This window comes from Pelecanus crispus, chromosome Z (genome assembly GCF_030463565.1).
Source record: "Pelecanus crispus isolate bPelCri1 chromosome Z, bPelCri1.pri, whole genome shotgun sequence".
In the NCBI taxonomy this organism is placed as follows: domain Eukaryota; kingdom Metazoa; phylum Chordata; class Aves; order Pelecaniformes; family Pelecanidae; genus Pelecanus; species Pelecanus crispus.
In genome coordinates this window covers 12,061,794-12,076,728 of record NC_134676.1, presented here as the reverse complement: position 1 = coordinate 12,076,728, position 14,935 = coordinate 12,061,794, and the positions used below count along the sequence as shown (strand labels likewise).

At 41.0% G+C, this 14,935-nt stretch overlaps 1 protein-coding gene across 1 annotated transcript in view; it reads right to left on the bottom strand.

The window, feature by feature from the left end:
- UNC13B (unc-13 homolog B) overlaps positions 1 to 14,935 on the bottom strand; it is a 104,011-nt gene that overhangs the window by 73,071 nt on the left and 16,005 nt on the right. The window contains exons 4-6 of the mRNA XM_075726353.1: positions 10,467 to 10,545; positions 8,734 to 8,808; positions 8,024 to 8,243 (exon numbers count right to left, since the gene is read on the bottom strand). Of these exons, the coding sequence (XP_075582468.1) occupies positions 8,024 to 8,243; positions 8,734 to 8,808; positions 10,467 to 10,545 (374 nt within the window). The remainder of the gene's footprint in view (positions 1 to 8,023; positions 8,244 to 8,733; positions 8,809 to 10,466; positions 10,546 to 14,935) is intronic.

The window sequence follows — 14,935 nt, the reverse complement described above, 5'->3', positions numbered from 1 at the left end:
CAAAATTTAAAAGTTCATATAATTATGAGATAAATATGCTCCCACAACCAACTACTCCCTATTCAATTTTGACACTCATGTTTGCTGTCAAAATTCAGCCACTGACTATTGAGTCAGATGTGAGGCATGCATTAACGAAAGCACGGACATGAACTAACAGGGTAGACAAACCAGGGTGTGAAATGAAAAGCAGGAAACCAAGATTGCACACAGCCTCTCTACATGCAGTCTGCAGTGATTTCAAGTTATGATCTTAAATCAGATTAAGTTAAACCAGTACAAAAGTCCTGTGAACACATTCAATCATAGTATTTCTGTTTAGTTTAATATGGTTTTGCTTGTTTTTCTTTTCTGGGGTAGTTTAATTAAAGTAAGCTTTGTCCCAGAAAAATTATCTTAATGCAGGTGTTCGCCAAATATTAAATTACCTTAAAAATATGCAATAAAGCAGGTGCAAGTATGTGAAAGGGAAGCCATTAATCACAAAGATACATAAAACTTTTCTTCTGGAAGAAGTGGGCAAATATGGTATCTGGAGCACCTTTAATATAAGTTGCATATGAAACCGTTTCAGCAGGCCGTGACCAAATACGAATAAAATTCTAGAAACACACACACACATAAAGGACCCCCAGCAGTACAACATAACAGGCAACCATGTTAGCAGGCTTGACAGGGTGCCCAGTGACTAACACTGCCTGAAGACATCCATTTCTAGGGCCTTCGATCTAACACCTTTCACCATTACTAAATTCACTTCAATAAAGAAACAAAACTCAATTATAACTTCCACCATCCAAACCAAAAAGAATAAAAACACAGTTTGGAACAGACTGTGACCGCTGAAGTTTCAGAATTTCATTAAGGACACTGCATACCAAGGCAGGCTATTAAAGACCTGGCTATAAAACAAGCCATAACTCCACATTACCTGGTAATTATTTTTTTCATTTTACTTGCTAGAGGCTTGATGTTCAGTATTTCATTTAGTACAATAAAATGTATCTGCCCCAGAGTTTCCTATTGTTGGCTTAAGATGAAATGAAATCAAAATTCTGGAATTAATTACTCAGTCCCTGCTGTCTCTGCTCACCGGTGATGAAGAACTAGCACCACCCAAAGTGATGTCTTGTATCAGGCAATCATCCAGCTGTACACCCAACATTTATGAAAGGAATATGAAACCGAAATGATACCAGGGGCTATACTTTGAACTTCAGAAAAGTGCTATTCAACTTTAACAGAACTAGGTCTTCTGGGGATGAAGGTGGACTTTACACAGTATATGCAGAGCTACAGAAAATTATTGGGAAATCAGGGAAGGCCAACCAACCAATCTGCCTTTCCTAGCTGGAATTCTAAAATCTGTGGTGATCCAAAGAAACCAACCCTGCCCTGACCTTTCTGACTTTAAGGAAATTAAGAACCAAATTCAAACATTAAGAGTTCGTGTTGTGCATGAATGGACTGCTCTATTTCTGAACCGTTTTCTAAACAAATTACTAGCCAGGCAGCTTGCAAATATAAATGTATCACTGTTCATCACTGAGATGGGACAAGAGTTACCACAGTTCTGGGGTGGCATGGTCTGCATCATTGCCTTAATGCAAGCACTCCAGGAGCATCAAATGATGCTTTAGAATGCACATTTGGATAAATGGAGGAATTGTAGCTGAAAACATGTTTAACATCCCCACCACCTCCAGAGACCTTGCACAGTGAATTTATCCCTCTGAAAGGCTAGCAGCAGTCTGGGGCATCCTGGCTTGCAGGACATGCAAGCCATGCATTGTCGTTTAACCCCAGCTGGCAACTAAGCACCACCCAGCCACTTGCCCACTCCTGTGCAGTGGGAGGGAGGAGAGAATTGGAAGGGTAGAAGTGAGAAAACCTGTGGGTTGAGATAAGAACAGTTTAATAATTGAAATAACAACAACAACAATAATAATAACTGTAATTAAAACAATGAGAGAGGAAAAACACCCAGGAAAAAACAAGTAATGCAACCGCTCACCACCCACTGACCGATGCCCAGCTCGTCCCCGAGCAGCGATTGCTGCCCCGCAGCCCACTCCCCCCAACTTATATATTAAGCATGACGTCATATGGTATAGAATAGCCCTTTGGCCAGTTTGGGTCAGCTGGCCTGGCTGTGCCCCTCCCAGCTTCTTGTGCACCTGGCAGAGCATGGGAAGCTGAAAAGTCCTTTACTTAGTATAAACACTGCTTAGCAACAACTAAAACATCAGTGTGTTATCAACATCATTCTCATGCTAAATCCAAAACACAGCACTATGCCAGCTACTAGGAAGAAAATTAACTCTATCCCAGCCGAAACCAGGACACCATGTCACATAGACACCTAGAGAGCCCTCTCTTTTGCTATCTCTAAGGCTTGGCTCTGCTTCCTGATTTTCAGATGACTCCTGCCACCTCCATCCATGCTGCTCCCCCACTCAGCCCAGATAATTTGCCCAGGTAAGAAGGCTCTGTCGTTCCTTTCCTGGGAAAGGTCTCTCTCTCCCTGCAGAGGTTGCACCTGAACTGCAATGCAAAAGCGAGAATCAGACAGGCACCTTATTTAACAATATGGACTACTAAAGAACAGACAAACCCTCTGTCTCAACAACACATTCGTTTCTTGATTTTAATACCTACTTGTTGGTACAAACCCATCAGTTTCCAAAACAACCATCGGGGGACTAGTAACCTAGAATGTATGTGATATAAACCCAAAGCATGTCACTATACTGGATGGCAGAGGATGCTTTTCCTGCTGTTGGACTTAGGTCATATTTATGCAGCTGCAAAAAGAAGATTTTGGCCAGTGATTCAGCTTTTCAAGTAATCCTGTAAATGGCAATAGAAAGCATGGGAATATACAAGTACCATGTACAGTATCATACAAATGGTACTGGGCTTTCCTTCTCTCTTCCTCTCTAGGACAGAATTGCAAGTCAATTTATGACTGGAAACAGAAAGGCAGCATGTCTATATTGGGAATTGTATTGATACAGCTATTAGTAAACCACCAGTGCTGTTATCTTATGCTTTAACAGGAAAAAGTCAAGAAAGCAACACCGGCAGGATAGAAGACAGCTGTTCAGTAGGCGGATAATGCTTAGAAATTATATATTCTTGAAACTTAAAATAGATATTCAGGTTTCAAATAAAGGTATCCTTCCTCCTCCTGTGCAAATATTTTCCTACATAGAATTCTGGGAGCAAATAAGTGTTCATCACCATAGTGTCTAATCATCATTCAACCCAGAAGCCAAGATGATTATCACAAGAGTGACTTAATCGGTCTCACTAACTGGGCTGGTCTCTGGACTTCAGTCTTTGAATTCAGAATGCAACACACACAAGTTCCTCATCCAAAATGCAACAAACATACCTGACTTCCAGTCCTGAGTCAAAACTGAACAGCTCCAGAGGTGAACCAAGACGTCCAGAGCCAAAACAGTACCAAAAGCAGGGCATTCAGTAACACAGCCCTGATAGCCTGTGTGAAGTTCTCTGAGGTTTGTTGCTCCAGCGTACCACAAAGAAGCACTAATAAAGACATATGGCTAACCACACAACACAGATTTCATGTTCAACAGTAGTTTGAAGCTTGAGATCTCATTTCCTCATTGTCAAGTTCTCCAGAGGACCAGATTCTGACATCCCAGGGCAATTTCTTTTCTCAGGTTCAACTGTAATCTACCGATGACTAGATTAGCATCACTACAAAAAAACCCAAGACACACTTGCAGAAGAGGATTGCTATGGCTTTTCAAATGCTAGCCCAGAACTGCATGGGCCCCTTTCACTAGGATCTTGCTAGCGTAACGTCCTTCTCTTCTACCCTCTTCATAATTCTGCCTACTTCTCTACATCTGTTCCTTGGTATCCTACACATCCATCCACAGCTTTACTCTTCCTTTGATACCAACACTGCCTAACCCATTGTATTTTAGTTAGTACTACACCAGTGCTCAGGGCAAGATATAAAAGGTCTCTTTTTCCAAAAGCTTTGCATGCTACAGGGATTTTAAAGAACATCCCTCCATCCATTTTCAGCCAAGAAAGGAAGTGTACCCATGCAGCAGAGACTGCAAGTACTTCCAAGAATAGTGAAGGCTAAAAAGAGAGCATCTTCCCTTGAGCAAGTATTTATGAGCTTATGATAAAAAGGTAAGCACCCCATCATCAGAATAATATCTTCTAAGTACCTACAATAGAGAAACATCCTCTCAGGGAAACAACCTTATACCAACAGAGCCATAAACCAGATGGCTGCAGTACACATGCCACAACTGATTCCAGTTTACTGCACTCCAGACATTGCCAATTCTTGTAACAGCCCTGCTGAACTGATCTGCAAATGGATTTTCTTTCAAATTGCAACAAAGCATTGCGAATTTGAGTATTTTGTCACTGCAGTCCCACACATTTGTTGACTGTATCAGATACTCAGTTTCTTAAAAATACAGCGGGTAAGAAAAACACCCTCAGCAGAAATAACCAAACTTAATTCTAACAGACTTGGGGAAAGAGATCCTTTTATTTCCCACAGAAAGGCACTGAAGGATAGAAGATGGATAAACAGCACATTCTGATTCTAAGGAATAAAACCCCAGGTGTCTACCCAAAATCTCAAGGCACAGACAATGGAACTGTATTTGTGACCAGCCTGAATATTCATTTTACTCCAATGCAATATTTTCTGGAAGACTTGTGTAAGTCTTCCAGTGTAAGACTGAAGATATATCCTGAGGCATCAAGGTATAATCAATAGAATTGTATTTCTAACCAGCCTAAAAATGCATTTTACTCCAATGTAACATTTTCTGGAAGCCTTAAATAGACCTAAGTGAAGATATATCCTGAGAATGTTTTTGTTTTGTTTTCTACTGACAGCAACAATATAGCTTCTGTTAGGAAGAAACCCCTCCTGAATTCAGTATACAAGAAAGTTCAGTCTTGAATTTATTTGGTCTCTAAACCATTGCTTGTCCACCAGAAACCCCGTTCCTCATTCCTCAAGCACAGCCTATGTTCTTCATACATATATAAAAATTAATTTAATTTTTCCATTTTTGTCTGGCCAGTGGGTTCCAGTTAGGAGGATTTTAGCACGAACATGCCAAAGCAAAGAACACAGTTGTATGAAAAAGCATTTTAATAGATTTCTACTATCAATAACATTTGTTTTCCCAACCCAGCAGCACATCCACATATTGGCCTCACCACCTTCTTAATCTCTCAGCACTATCTTTCCTCTGCCTCCTCTGTCTTTTAATTACACAACTGCCATCTTCAGTTTCCTTTACAGGAAACTTCCTCTACCCAAGACAATGATACCCACCACACTCACACTGGGTACCCTCACAGATCCCCGGCTCACAGTCTCTGTATCTTCCCTGTTCTGATGCTGGGCAGCTTTCATATAACTCAGCAAGTAAAGTTTTTGTTTGTTTGGGTTTTACCTTTCTACAGGCTTCACAAGTTTTGAGCCCAGTGTACTCTCAAGTTGTTTCCTCTCTGTTTCTCTAACTCTGCATGCTGAAGTATCTTGTGTTTACATTTTGAAAGGAAATGTGCAAAGAAAACATCTGCAATCCCATGAATAAAATAACAAGTTCTTATCTAATGCTTTGCCATATATAAAAAGTAGAGTCATTTCCAGTTGTTGTTTCCATTCCATAGAAAAGCGCAGACTATTGCCATCATCACATCCCACAGCCCATTGCATAAGCTTACATAATTCCAACCAGAGATTAGAAAACCTGCCCCATGCTTATTCTTCAGAGGCTGTTCCAGAGACTCCCTGTTCTCACCACTGAAGTTGTCTTCTACTTCCACCTTTAATTTGCTTACAACAAATTTATTCCAGTCTCTCTTTTGTAAACAGTAAGCTTAAACAGACCATCATCCTCCCTGCTGCTTATCTCCCTCTTCCCCAACATAGTTCAGGCATAGACAGGTTCAAACAAGGATTAAACCAATTCAGACAGCCATCACTGCCAGCTATTAAACATAGCATCTACTGCTCAGAAAAGCTTTAAGCCACGGATAGCTGCAAGAGTAAACCAGAGTCATAGGAGCTCTACACACACATCTTACACTTCCACCTTGGGCTCCACAACACCCCACTAGAAACATTCTATTGGGACAGACCTAGTATGACTACTTTTACTTTTTTGAAACAGCATAATTCCTGTTGTTCTCCTGTCCCACACTGCCAAGCTTCTCTTTTGAAAGATTAACCAACTCATAACCTCTCTTGAGACATTCTTATATTTTCCCCATTACCACTGAACTCTCTCCAGTACCCATCCCAGTCTGAAGTCTCCCTTCTCAAACACAGACAGCCACAGCTGTCCTCTGCAGGAACATATTTCTTCTTAGTCATTAGCTACTTCTGAGTAAACTGAGTTTTCCTTCTATTGTTTTTGACTTCATGACCTCTGCTCTGTACAACAGCTTTGTGCCTGTTTCCTTGCTGCTGTTGGTCCAAACCTACCTTTCCTCTGTTCTCCATAGCATTTTCCCCTCTACTGAGATATCACAACTCCACTAAACCTTATAACATCTTCGGTATGCATCTGAATCAAGACTGGATGTGCATATCAGCAGCTTTTCATCCCAAATACTGAAAATCACCAGTCAGTGGAGAGTTCTGGTGAACTCCAGAAACAAAGTTACCCTGAGTCTAACTGACCCTCTACATCAGGTTTTCACAGAAAACTGAGTTATGGCCTAACTACATTCTCCTGAATCAACTGGAACACAGCAGCTTAGTCACAAAATGGTTGCAACAAAGCCAAGGTGTCAATGATGCAATTGCTCAAATGCTATAAACTAAAGATCATCTTGCAACCCTCAAAGACAAATCTAAAAAATCTAGGAAGACCTGGATTTGCAATAAGTCTGTTCATACTTCACAAACTTTTCTGATTTCTTAGACTTAGTCCATCAAGATGGAACACCAAGAAAATCAAGAGTGAACAGAAACAGCCCTACCTTCCTACTCACCATTTAACACATCAGGCAGAAATTTCTATTCCATTTAGACTAAGATATTTTGCTCTCAACCAGGAACATAAATTTGAGACCAAATCAAGAAACTGTTTTCAAGCAAATAAAAATAACCTGACCAAGCCATATGCCCAAATTAATACTTTTTCTCTCTCTTCTCCCCCACCCCCCTAATCAAATTCCTTTTAAACTTCTTCATTGTTTGTGTAAGGTCTCATTTATTCTGCAAAGTCACAGCTCTTTGCTATTCTTTGAAGAGAGGGCTTAGTTTTTGAATGCTGCAGGAAAAAAACAACAAAATAAACAGAAACAGTAGTAGGAAGATGAAATGGTGCCCATAACACTCAAACAACACCCTCCTATCTGACCCATCATCTGTTCTGGCTCAGCCCCAGGTCTCTAAAGCAATTCAGCCATAAGACCCTACTGTTAAAAAGACAAAATGCCTTGCCAATCTGCACTTGGTACAGAGAATCTAAGCTAAGTCCATGCCCTCTGTCCCCTAAGCAGGAACCCAGTGCTGCTCTGAAGACCTTAAAAAAGTAAAACAGGCTGATGGTTAAAACAAGCAACCTGACTGGGATACCAGGGCAGGAGGGACAGAACAAAAGTCAGAATATCCAGCCTTGTACCCAATTCACTCAGCCCACTGCCTCTCTTCCATGCAGGATATATTAGCAAATACACCACTTGAGCTGACACTGAGAGAGATTAGACATTACACGGCTTAAAACCAAATAGACGTGAAAGAGTCAAGAATTAAAACATTCTTTTAAAGCACATCAAGCACAATGCTGCAAAGAAATCCTTCTGTGTCATTGGAGCTGTCTGTGTCCACAGGACGATGGGGGTAGGTTTAACCCAATCACACCTTTCCAGAAAATAGGCAGTAATTTTAATAAATGCAGATTCCCTGATCACTGTGGTATCACCTACACATTTAGGAAAGCTCCGGTTACACTGTTGGAACAGCCACACTCCACTGGCCACTACTCACTCTGTAAGCAGTCAGCATTGAGCAGGTCTTGGCACTTCTCATGGCACTTGACTCCACATTCACCGCAGCGCATTCCCTGCCGTGCAATACCCCACAGCAGCCCCTCACATTCGTAGCAGTAGGTCGGAGTTGTGGCTGTCCACACTTCGAAGTTGTGCGGGGTTGTACAAGAGATGGGGTAAATTAAGGCTTGCAAGGTCTTCTTATAGACATGAGACTTCTGAAAGGCAAGAGCACACATAAACCAACATCCAGGAAGATGACTGAACCTATTTTTGCTGGTTAACACACAAGTCCTAAGGGAAAAGGCATAAGCAGTGCAATAAATCTACACATTTGAGGTAGCCAAATTTATCAAACATTTACAAGCAGCAGCAGAGGACACCCTTCCAAAAATTCTTCTCCAGGCATTTAAAAAAGTGGAGGAGATGGAATAAAAGAATTAAGGTTTGTTGATGAGGGATATCTTGCATAAAACAAGTTTCACACGCTGTTCCCCATGGTAGATAGCACATGGTAAGATTACATTTTTCAGGATCAACACATTAAATGTTATTTTTTACATGTTTGGTTTCTTTAAACAAATGATACAAGAAGCTTTGCATCTATATTTTTAGACATCTGTGAAGCTGGCTCTGCATCCCAGAGAGCCAAATTCCCTTAATTTGCTTACTAAAAGTTAACAGGAGCCAAGCAACCCTCCCACTTACCAGCTCTTCATCTTTGAGAGATGTTCTAGTGGCCATTGCTGAGGTAATTCCGGCTTTCCGGGACTGAACCAGTGACTAAGAAGGAAGAAAGTTTGTTATTCACCACCAACATTCAGAAGTGCCCTGGCACTACATGCCCAGAGATGTGACCAAGGGGACTCTGTCATCCCAGGCACCAAACCAGCAGCCTGTTACATTCAAGCTGGTTTCTTAAATGATAGCTCACATCTCAGAAGAGTCAAGTGCATACTCTGAAAGGTCTCCAACTTGTTTCCATCTGCTCACAACCAGTCTTTCTCTGGTAAATTTTTATTTGTTTCTCTGGTAAGAGCTGTCAATGAAACCTGCGTTCACATCTCCACTTCTATGTTCTGGTAGCAATGGTAATTCTGCTATCGCCTAAGGTCACTACATGGGACTCACTCTTCTATATCTAACTTTATTCATAGCCAAAAGGAGATTATTTCATCAGTTTTACAACATACACAACATCCCCAAACATGACAGCAAAAGGGTTACAAACAAACAGGTTATAAAAGAACAGACTGGGTTGGGAGCACAGGTTTGAATGTGCTGGTGTATCACATTCATTGGCCATCACTGAATACAATGAACAGCATTTTCTCCTCTAAACTGCCTCCTGTGCATCATGCCAACACCAAGTTCTGCAGCCTTGGACAGCACAGGGCAGTGCCTTTGCAGCACCTCACACTGGCATACAAAGGATTTCTTCAGCAAGCCGCTCCAGTTAGATGAAGGCAGAGATGGAAATTAAAGCTAGCAACATCTGCTTTGAAATCATCAAACCCTATCAGAAACCTCCATTTGTGCTCTGATTTATCCTGTTTGAAGATAGACTGAAAAAGTTCATTCCACCAGTGATGGAGCAGGACAGAGTACTGCATATGCATGCACTGCAATACTGCAGGTTCAAAATAAAAAGCAAAACAGTGGAGGGAAAATAAGGTAAAATAATTTTTGTTTCTGGTGAAGGCTTGGCGGATAGTCTTTAGCTCCACTTACCATGGCCTGTGGAGAGAGAGAATGAAAGCATACAAAGGAAGTAATAAAAGTTAATGCCATTATTGCGAAGATTTAAGATACAAGCAGTTAGTAAGACACATATTAAGCTTCCCATGCATAAGCTGGCAGAGAGAATTGCACATATCTTTTCACAGGAATTACAGGATACTGTGTACTGAACACAGCCAACAGAAAATAATTTGTCATGCATTTTACCATATCACACAAGCATATGAAACTTGTCCTCATTACTTGCTTGGTTCTTGTGCTTCCTCAGTGCAGAAGCCTAGTGGCAATATTGTGAATTACTCTAAAAATCCAAGCATATATGCTCGTTTATCTGTCCTCTGAAAATCCCTGGTAGGTTGCCAAACCTCACATGGACATTATAACTTTCCCCAAAGTGTGGTTTGCAGGATAACATTTAAAAATAATGCAGGCCTAAAAATAATCAAATATGCTGTGTAGAATAAAAAGGAAAAAGAACATGAAAAATATCTTAATTCTACCAACTGAAAGAAACTGTCTACAAAACTGTAGCTTGTTCTCACTGAGATTTTTCCGAGCACAACTCCTAATCCCTTACTGTAAGAAATAATTTAACTAAAGAGGAAGCCTTCAACTTCTTGAAGTGACAATGAATGTTACCGTATGCCAAAAAGTAAAACCACTTGCACTCATGGCTGTGTGGCAGAAGAAAAATCTCTTACCAGATCACTGACAAGTGGAATTGGCTTTTTTTTGCGTAGGTCGGGCATACTATCAATGCCATAGAGACCGCCTGCAGGCCTGGAAATTCAGGGGGGAAAAAAAAAAAAAAGGTTAAAAATCTCACCAGCAGTGAGACACAGTAAAGAGATGACCAAAAATCTTCCTTAAAACATCAGTCTGCTTGCTAGTATCATAGTCAATGAGAATGGGAAGAATCAGTTCACTGCAAATGCAACTTAATAATCAAGCAAAGTTGTCAACACACTGAAGAAAGGTCATTTTCCCATTCTCAGTTCTGAGGTCTGAGCTATCTCAGAGTAGGCTGGGCACGTGCTTGCAGAGCATGCAGTGTTTCAGAGTCACTGCTGCCAGCACAGTGGATGAAGGAAGCCTTATCCCCACCGCTTCAATACTTACCCAATGGCAGAACCAGAGCTCCGTGGCAGTAATTCACATGTGGCTTAGTCTGTGTTAACTGAGCCACATGCCTCTGCTTTCAGAAGTACCTTTTGTCCCTTAGGGAGCATTCAGTTTATAGTTTACTATTGTCATTGAGCATCATTGCAGGAAAGACTTTGGAAACTTGGTAACATCCTGTCTCCAGTCTTTCTCCATCCCCTTTCTTTCCATTTAATTATTTTAGGGTTGGAGGGGGTGAGGAGGGGGATGCTTTGCTGGAAGAAGCAAAATCAGCCAGCAGATTATAGTTAAGAAAGTGTAAAGTTAATGCTAAAAATGATTAAGTGTTTATCTTCTTCACACACAACAATCCAGACGTTCCTGCCTGGTGTTGCTGGTAGGGAGGGAGCATGTCCAAGCGTAACATCCTGGGGCATACCTGTCATCTGATTCTAGGCTAGAACATACTTAATCCTGGCCCTTGAGGTCCATATAATTATTAGGGAAAACCTCACATCTGAGGAGAAAGGAAATTATTTTTATTTCTATAAAAGGGACCATTTGTGGTGCTCAGCATTTCAAGCCATGCAGACCTCTATCCACAAGAGCTGCCATTCGCTGGTGGAAGTGGTGATGGAGCAAAAGGGCCACTACCCCAGCAACACTTGGAGCCTGACAGAATAAAATGCTATGGCCTGGTTCCTTCCCGACGAGACCAGCCTGGATAATTGTATCTGGGTCCTGCTGCTCACTGGTAACACCACATGGATGTAAGCCTGTGCTTGCAGGTGTTCTGTTAATTCAGCTTAAAGGCCCCCAGTAAATCAACTGCACTCATCTGTAAGGCCTTAAGAAAATGCTTCTTTCTAAGGTTGGAAACTGAGCACACATTTCTCTGCTGTTGTGCCTATCATATCCGCCCTGAACTGAAGAACAGACCTGTGATGGGACTCCCTCCCTGCAATGAACACCCAGCCACCAGCCAAAACCCACAGCCCCTCTCAGTGTTTCACTCAACTTCCCCACCTCCACGTTGCTCTCGTGCCTTGCTAACACTAAGAATATGGTTCCCGAGGCCTTTTTCTTGGCTACAGAGACTTCAAAGGAACCTTCTGCCTCTCTAACCTTAGCTCTTCCTTTTCACCCCATACCATGCTGGCTTACACCACTTTGCAGTTGCATGATAAACCGGCTGGCACTTTTAACCTCTTTATTTTGCTGATTTGGTACACCACACCCAGCTGAAATGCTTTAAGACACCACAATGACAGCAAAGAGAACTATGGGTCAAACTGTTCTTACCGCAATAAAAGACACACATGGAGCTACCCTTGAAAACAATCTAGGAAACCTAATTGCCTCTACAAATTTGCACATGCCATGAAAACTGGGAGGCTGGTGAGCGACAAGAGGCAGCCTGCACCCTCGGCAAGCAGGACCTACTCAAATCCCCTTTCAATACAGCCAAAAGTCAAAAAAACATCCAGGAAACAACAAACAATGACCAAACCTACATTATAGCAGCCCATACTCTAGGACAGACAAGGATGTCACGGCACAGCCTAGCACAAGGCTCTGTCAAAGAGGGAAACAGTCTATTATATACAGAAACATGCCACAGCGCTGTTAACAGTAAAATTGACTTTTTTGACGGGGCGTAGGAGGGTGACATGTCCGAGCCACAGCTGAGTTGACAGCTGCTGCTGGCTGAATGAGCCTGGTGGGAAGGTGAGCAGTCACGTGTAACTGCGCGAACTGCGTCGGCTCTGCATGCAGCATGAGTCACATTTGCACCGCAGCACCGTGCATGGCTCTCTGCGCTCCTACACGATGAACGAAACCACCCACAGTCAGCTGCAACAACTAGACCTCACAGCTGGGAATGGAAGACAAACTTGGACATGAGAAAGGTGGAGATTTACAGCAGTTAATTAAAACTGTTGGAATATTTGGCTAAGAATGACACCAGTTTTCCAACGCTGGAAATCCTTATAGCAAGGCTAATTGGCGTTTTTACTAGAGGTTACCCTCATTTCCAACTGAGAATTCCAGAAATACTTTTTGCCTAAGTTACAGTGCAATAATCCCTTCTGGCTTATTATACAAAATAATGACCCACATAAGAGATGACAAATATCTGCAGAATGTGTTTGTATTGTCAAACTAAGAACAGTCTTGCTGAGGTCAAACATGGAATTTTGTCTGCTGCCCTAATGTTACAAACGACAGTGTTTTAGCACATATTTCCAATACTAACAATTATGTTTTGGGGTAAATAGGTGTCATAGAAGACTACCCAGATGATGCCAAGAACTCCGGCATTATTTAAATCACAATACAGCTTATTGGTAAGTTCTGGGTCAAAGATTTATGTCTAATCACTTCAATTATGAAAGCATATGCAAAATAGAAAAGAAGACTCTGTAAGCTGAAAAGATGCAACAAAATGGTCACAAGTAAAAATCCAGAGTCAATGCTCCTGCTACAAGTCAATGGCACAGCTGGGAATTTACACTTCTTTTCTACACAATTTCCAACGATTTTTTTTTTTCCTAATTCAATCGAAAAGGAACTGTGACACTCTGACATTTCCCAGGAAAGAAAAACATTAAAATTGCATATTTTATAAATTCAAGATGAGCCTAAACAAGTTATTGTGCTTGAGAAACATGTCCAGTTACAACCTGGTTTGTTGCAAAATATTTGTGATAGACTGAGGTTTATGATAGAACCAGTTGTAAGCCAGACTGACAGAGGACAAGCCTATTTGAAATGTGCTTGTATTTGCTATGGAAGAGATATATCGTAGTATCCAGATAGTTATAGACTCAGATGACCTGCTTTTAGCTTGTTAATATTAAAAAAAAAAAAAAAAAAAAAAAAAAGGGAACTTTTCAGCAACAATTCTTAATTTTCAAAATTATTCAGCTTGTGGTTTTGGCTACCTCAGTCTTTTTATGCAAGCACAAGCTCTACTTTGCTTAACAAAATTACAGTGTTTGCACAGACAGAAGTACTGACAGTGCCTCAAATATGCACACTGTAGCTTTATATGTAATAGGGTAACTCTCCTCTGCAATGCATATAATACATATAGCATTATTATGGAGTGCTGTATTGAGGAGTGAATAGCATTTCTGTACGAGACGATTTGTGCTAATAAATAAAATATACAGATATGAGATATTACACCCAGAGACTGATCCATAATACCAATTGTACTTTTTTTTGAACCTATCTCTCCAAAGCTAGTGATCACAGACAGGGAGCTACTGTTGCGTTATGCTAAAAGTGCAAACAGCTTGAAGCATGTCTTCATCTTTTAATACAAGTTTTATCACACAGATGCTTCCATTACATCTTGAAAATTTAAGCAAGCAAAGATGGTTTGCAACGACAGAAGATCATTACTTCCTTCAAATGACACCACTACTCTAATCTTCATGTGAAAGAAGAACTCCAAACATAAGTGCTTTAATGTATTTTGTGGCCAATAAGCCACAAATTGGCTAATGGCGGAATTAAAGGTTCACCACCCACAACCACCTCTTCTGGAAATCTCTTGCTGTGGGGATACACTGAATAAGCCAAACTTTTGCCAAAAACTACATTAGCCATACTGTTTTGTTTTATCTCACATAGAAAGGGAAAAAATTACAGACTAGAGCAAACATTACCTTGAACTGACAAAACACATTTTTAAGTATTTCAGGACTGTAGGTGTATTCATCTTTCAAGCTGGGAAATCATTTTGTGTGCGTGAACCAATAAACTCAGTATATTGTCTCCTTGTTAAAGCAGAAGAAGGTGCTGTTTATAGTTAGAATAAATCACTGTCTTCTGCTCCTGCTAATTGCCAGTTCTCCCGAAGTCCCAGGCTCCTTAGGAAAGCGTGGGGTTGCTAGGCAGCTCCAGGCATCCGCAGGTGTGGAGGATGCTTTGCGGGAATACCAACATCGCAGAACAATGACTCCAAAAGCATAAAACCGTATAATGAAGCCTCCAATTTAACTGTGCGTTTTATTAGGGAAGCTTGCTTCAGTAGTATGAGAATTAACTTATGCATGTA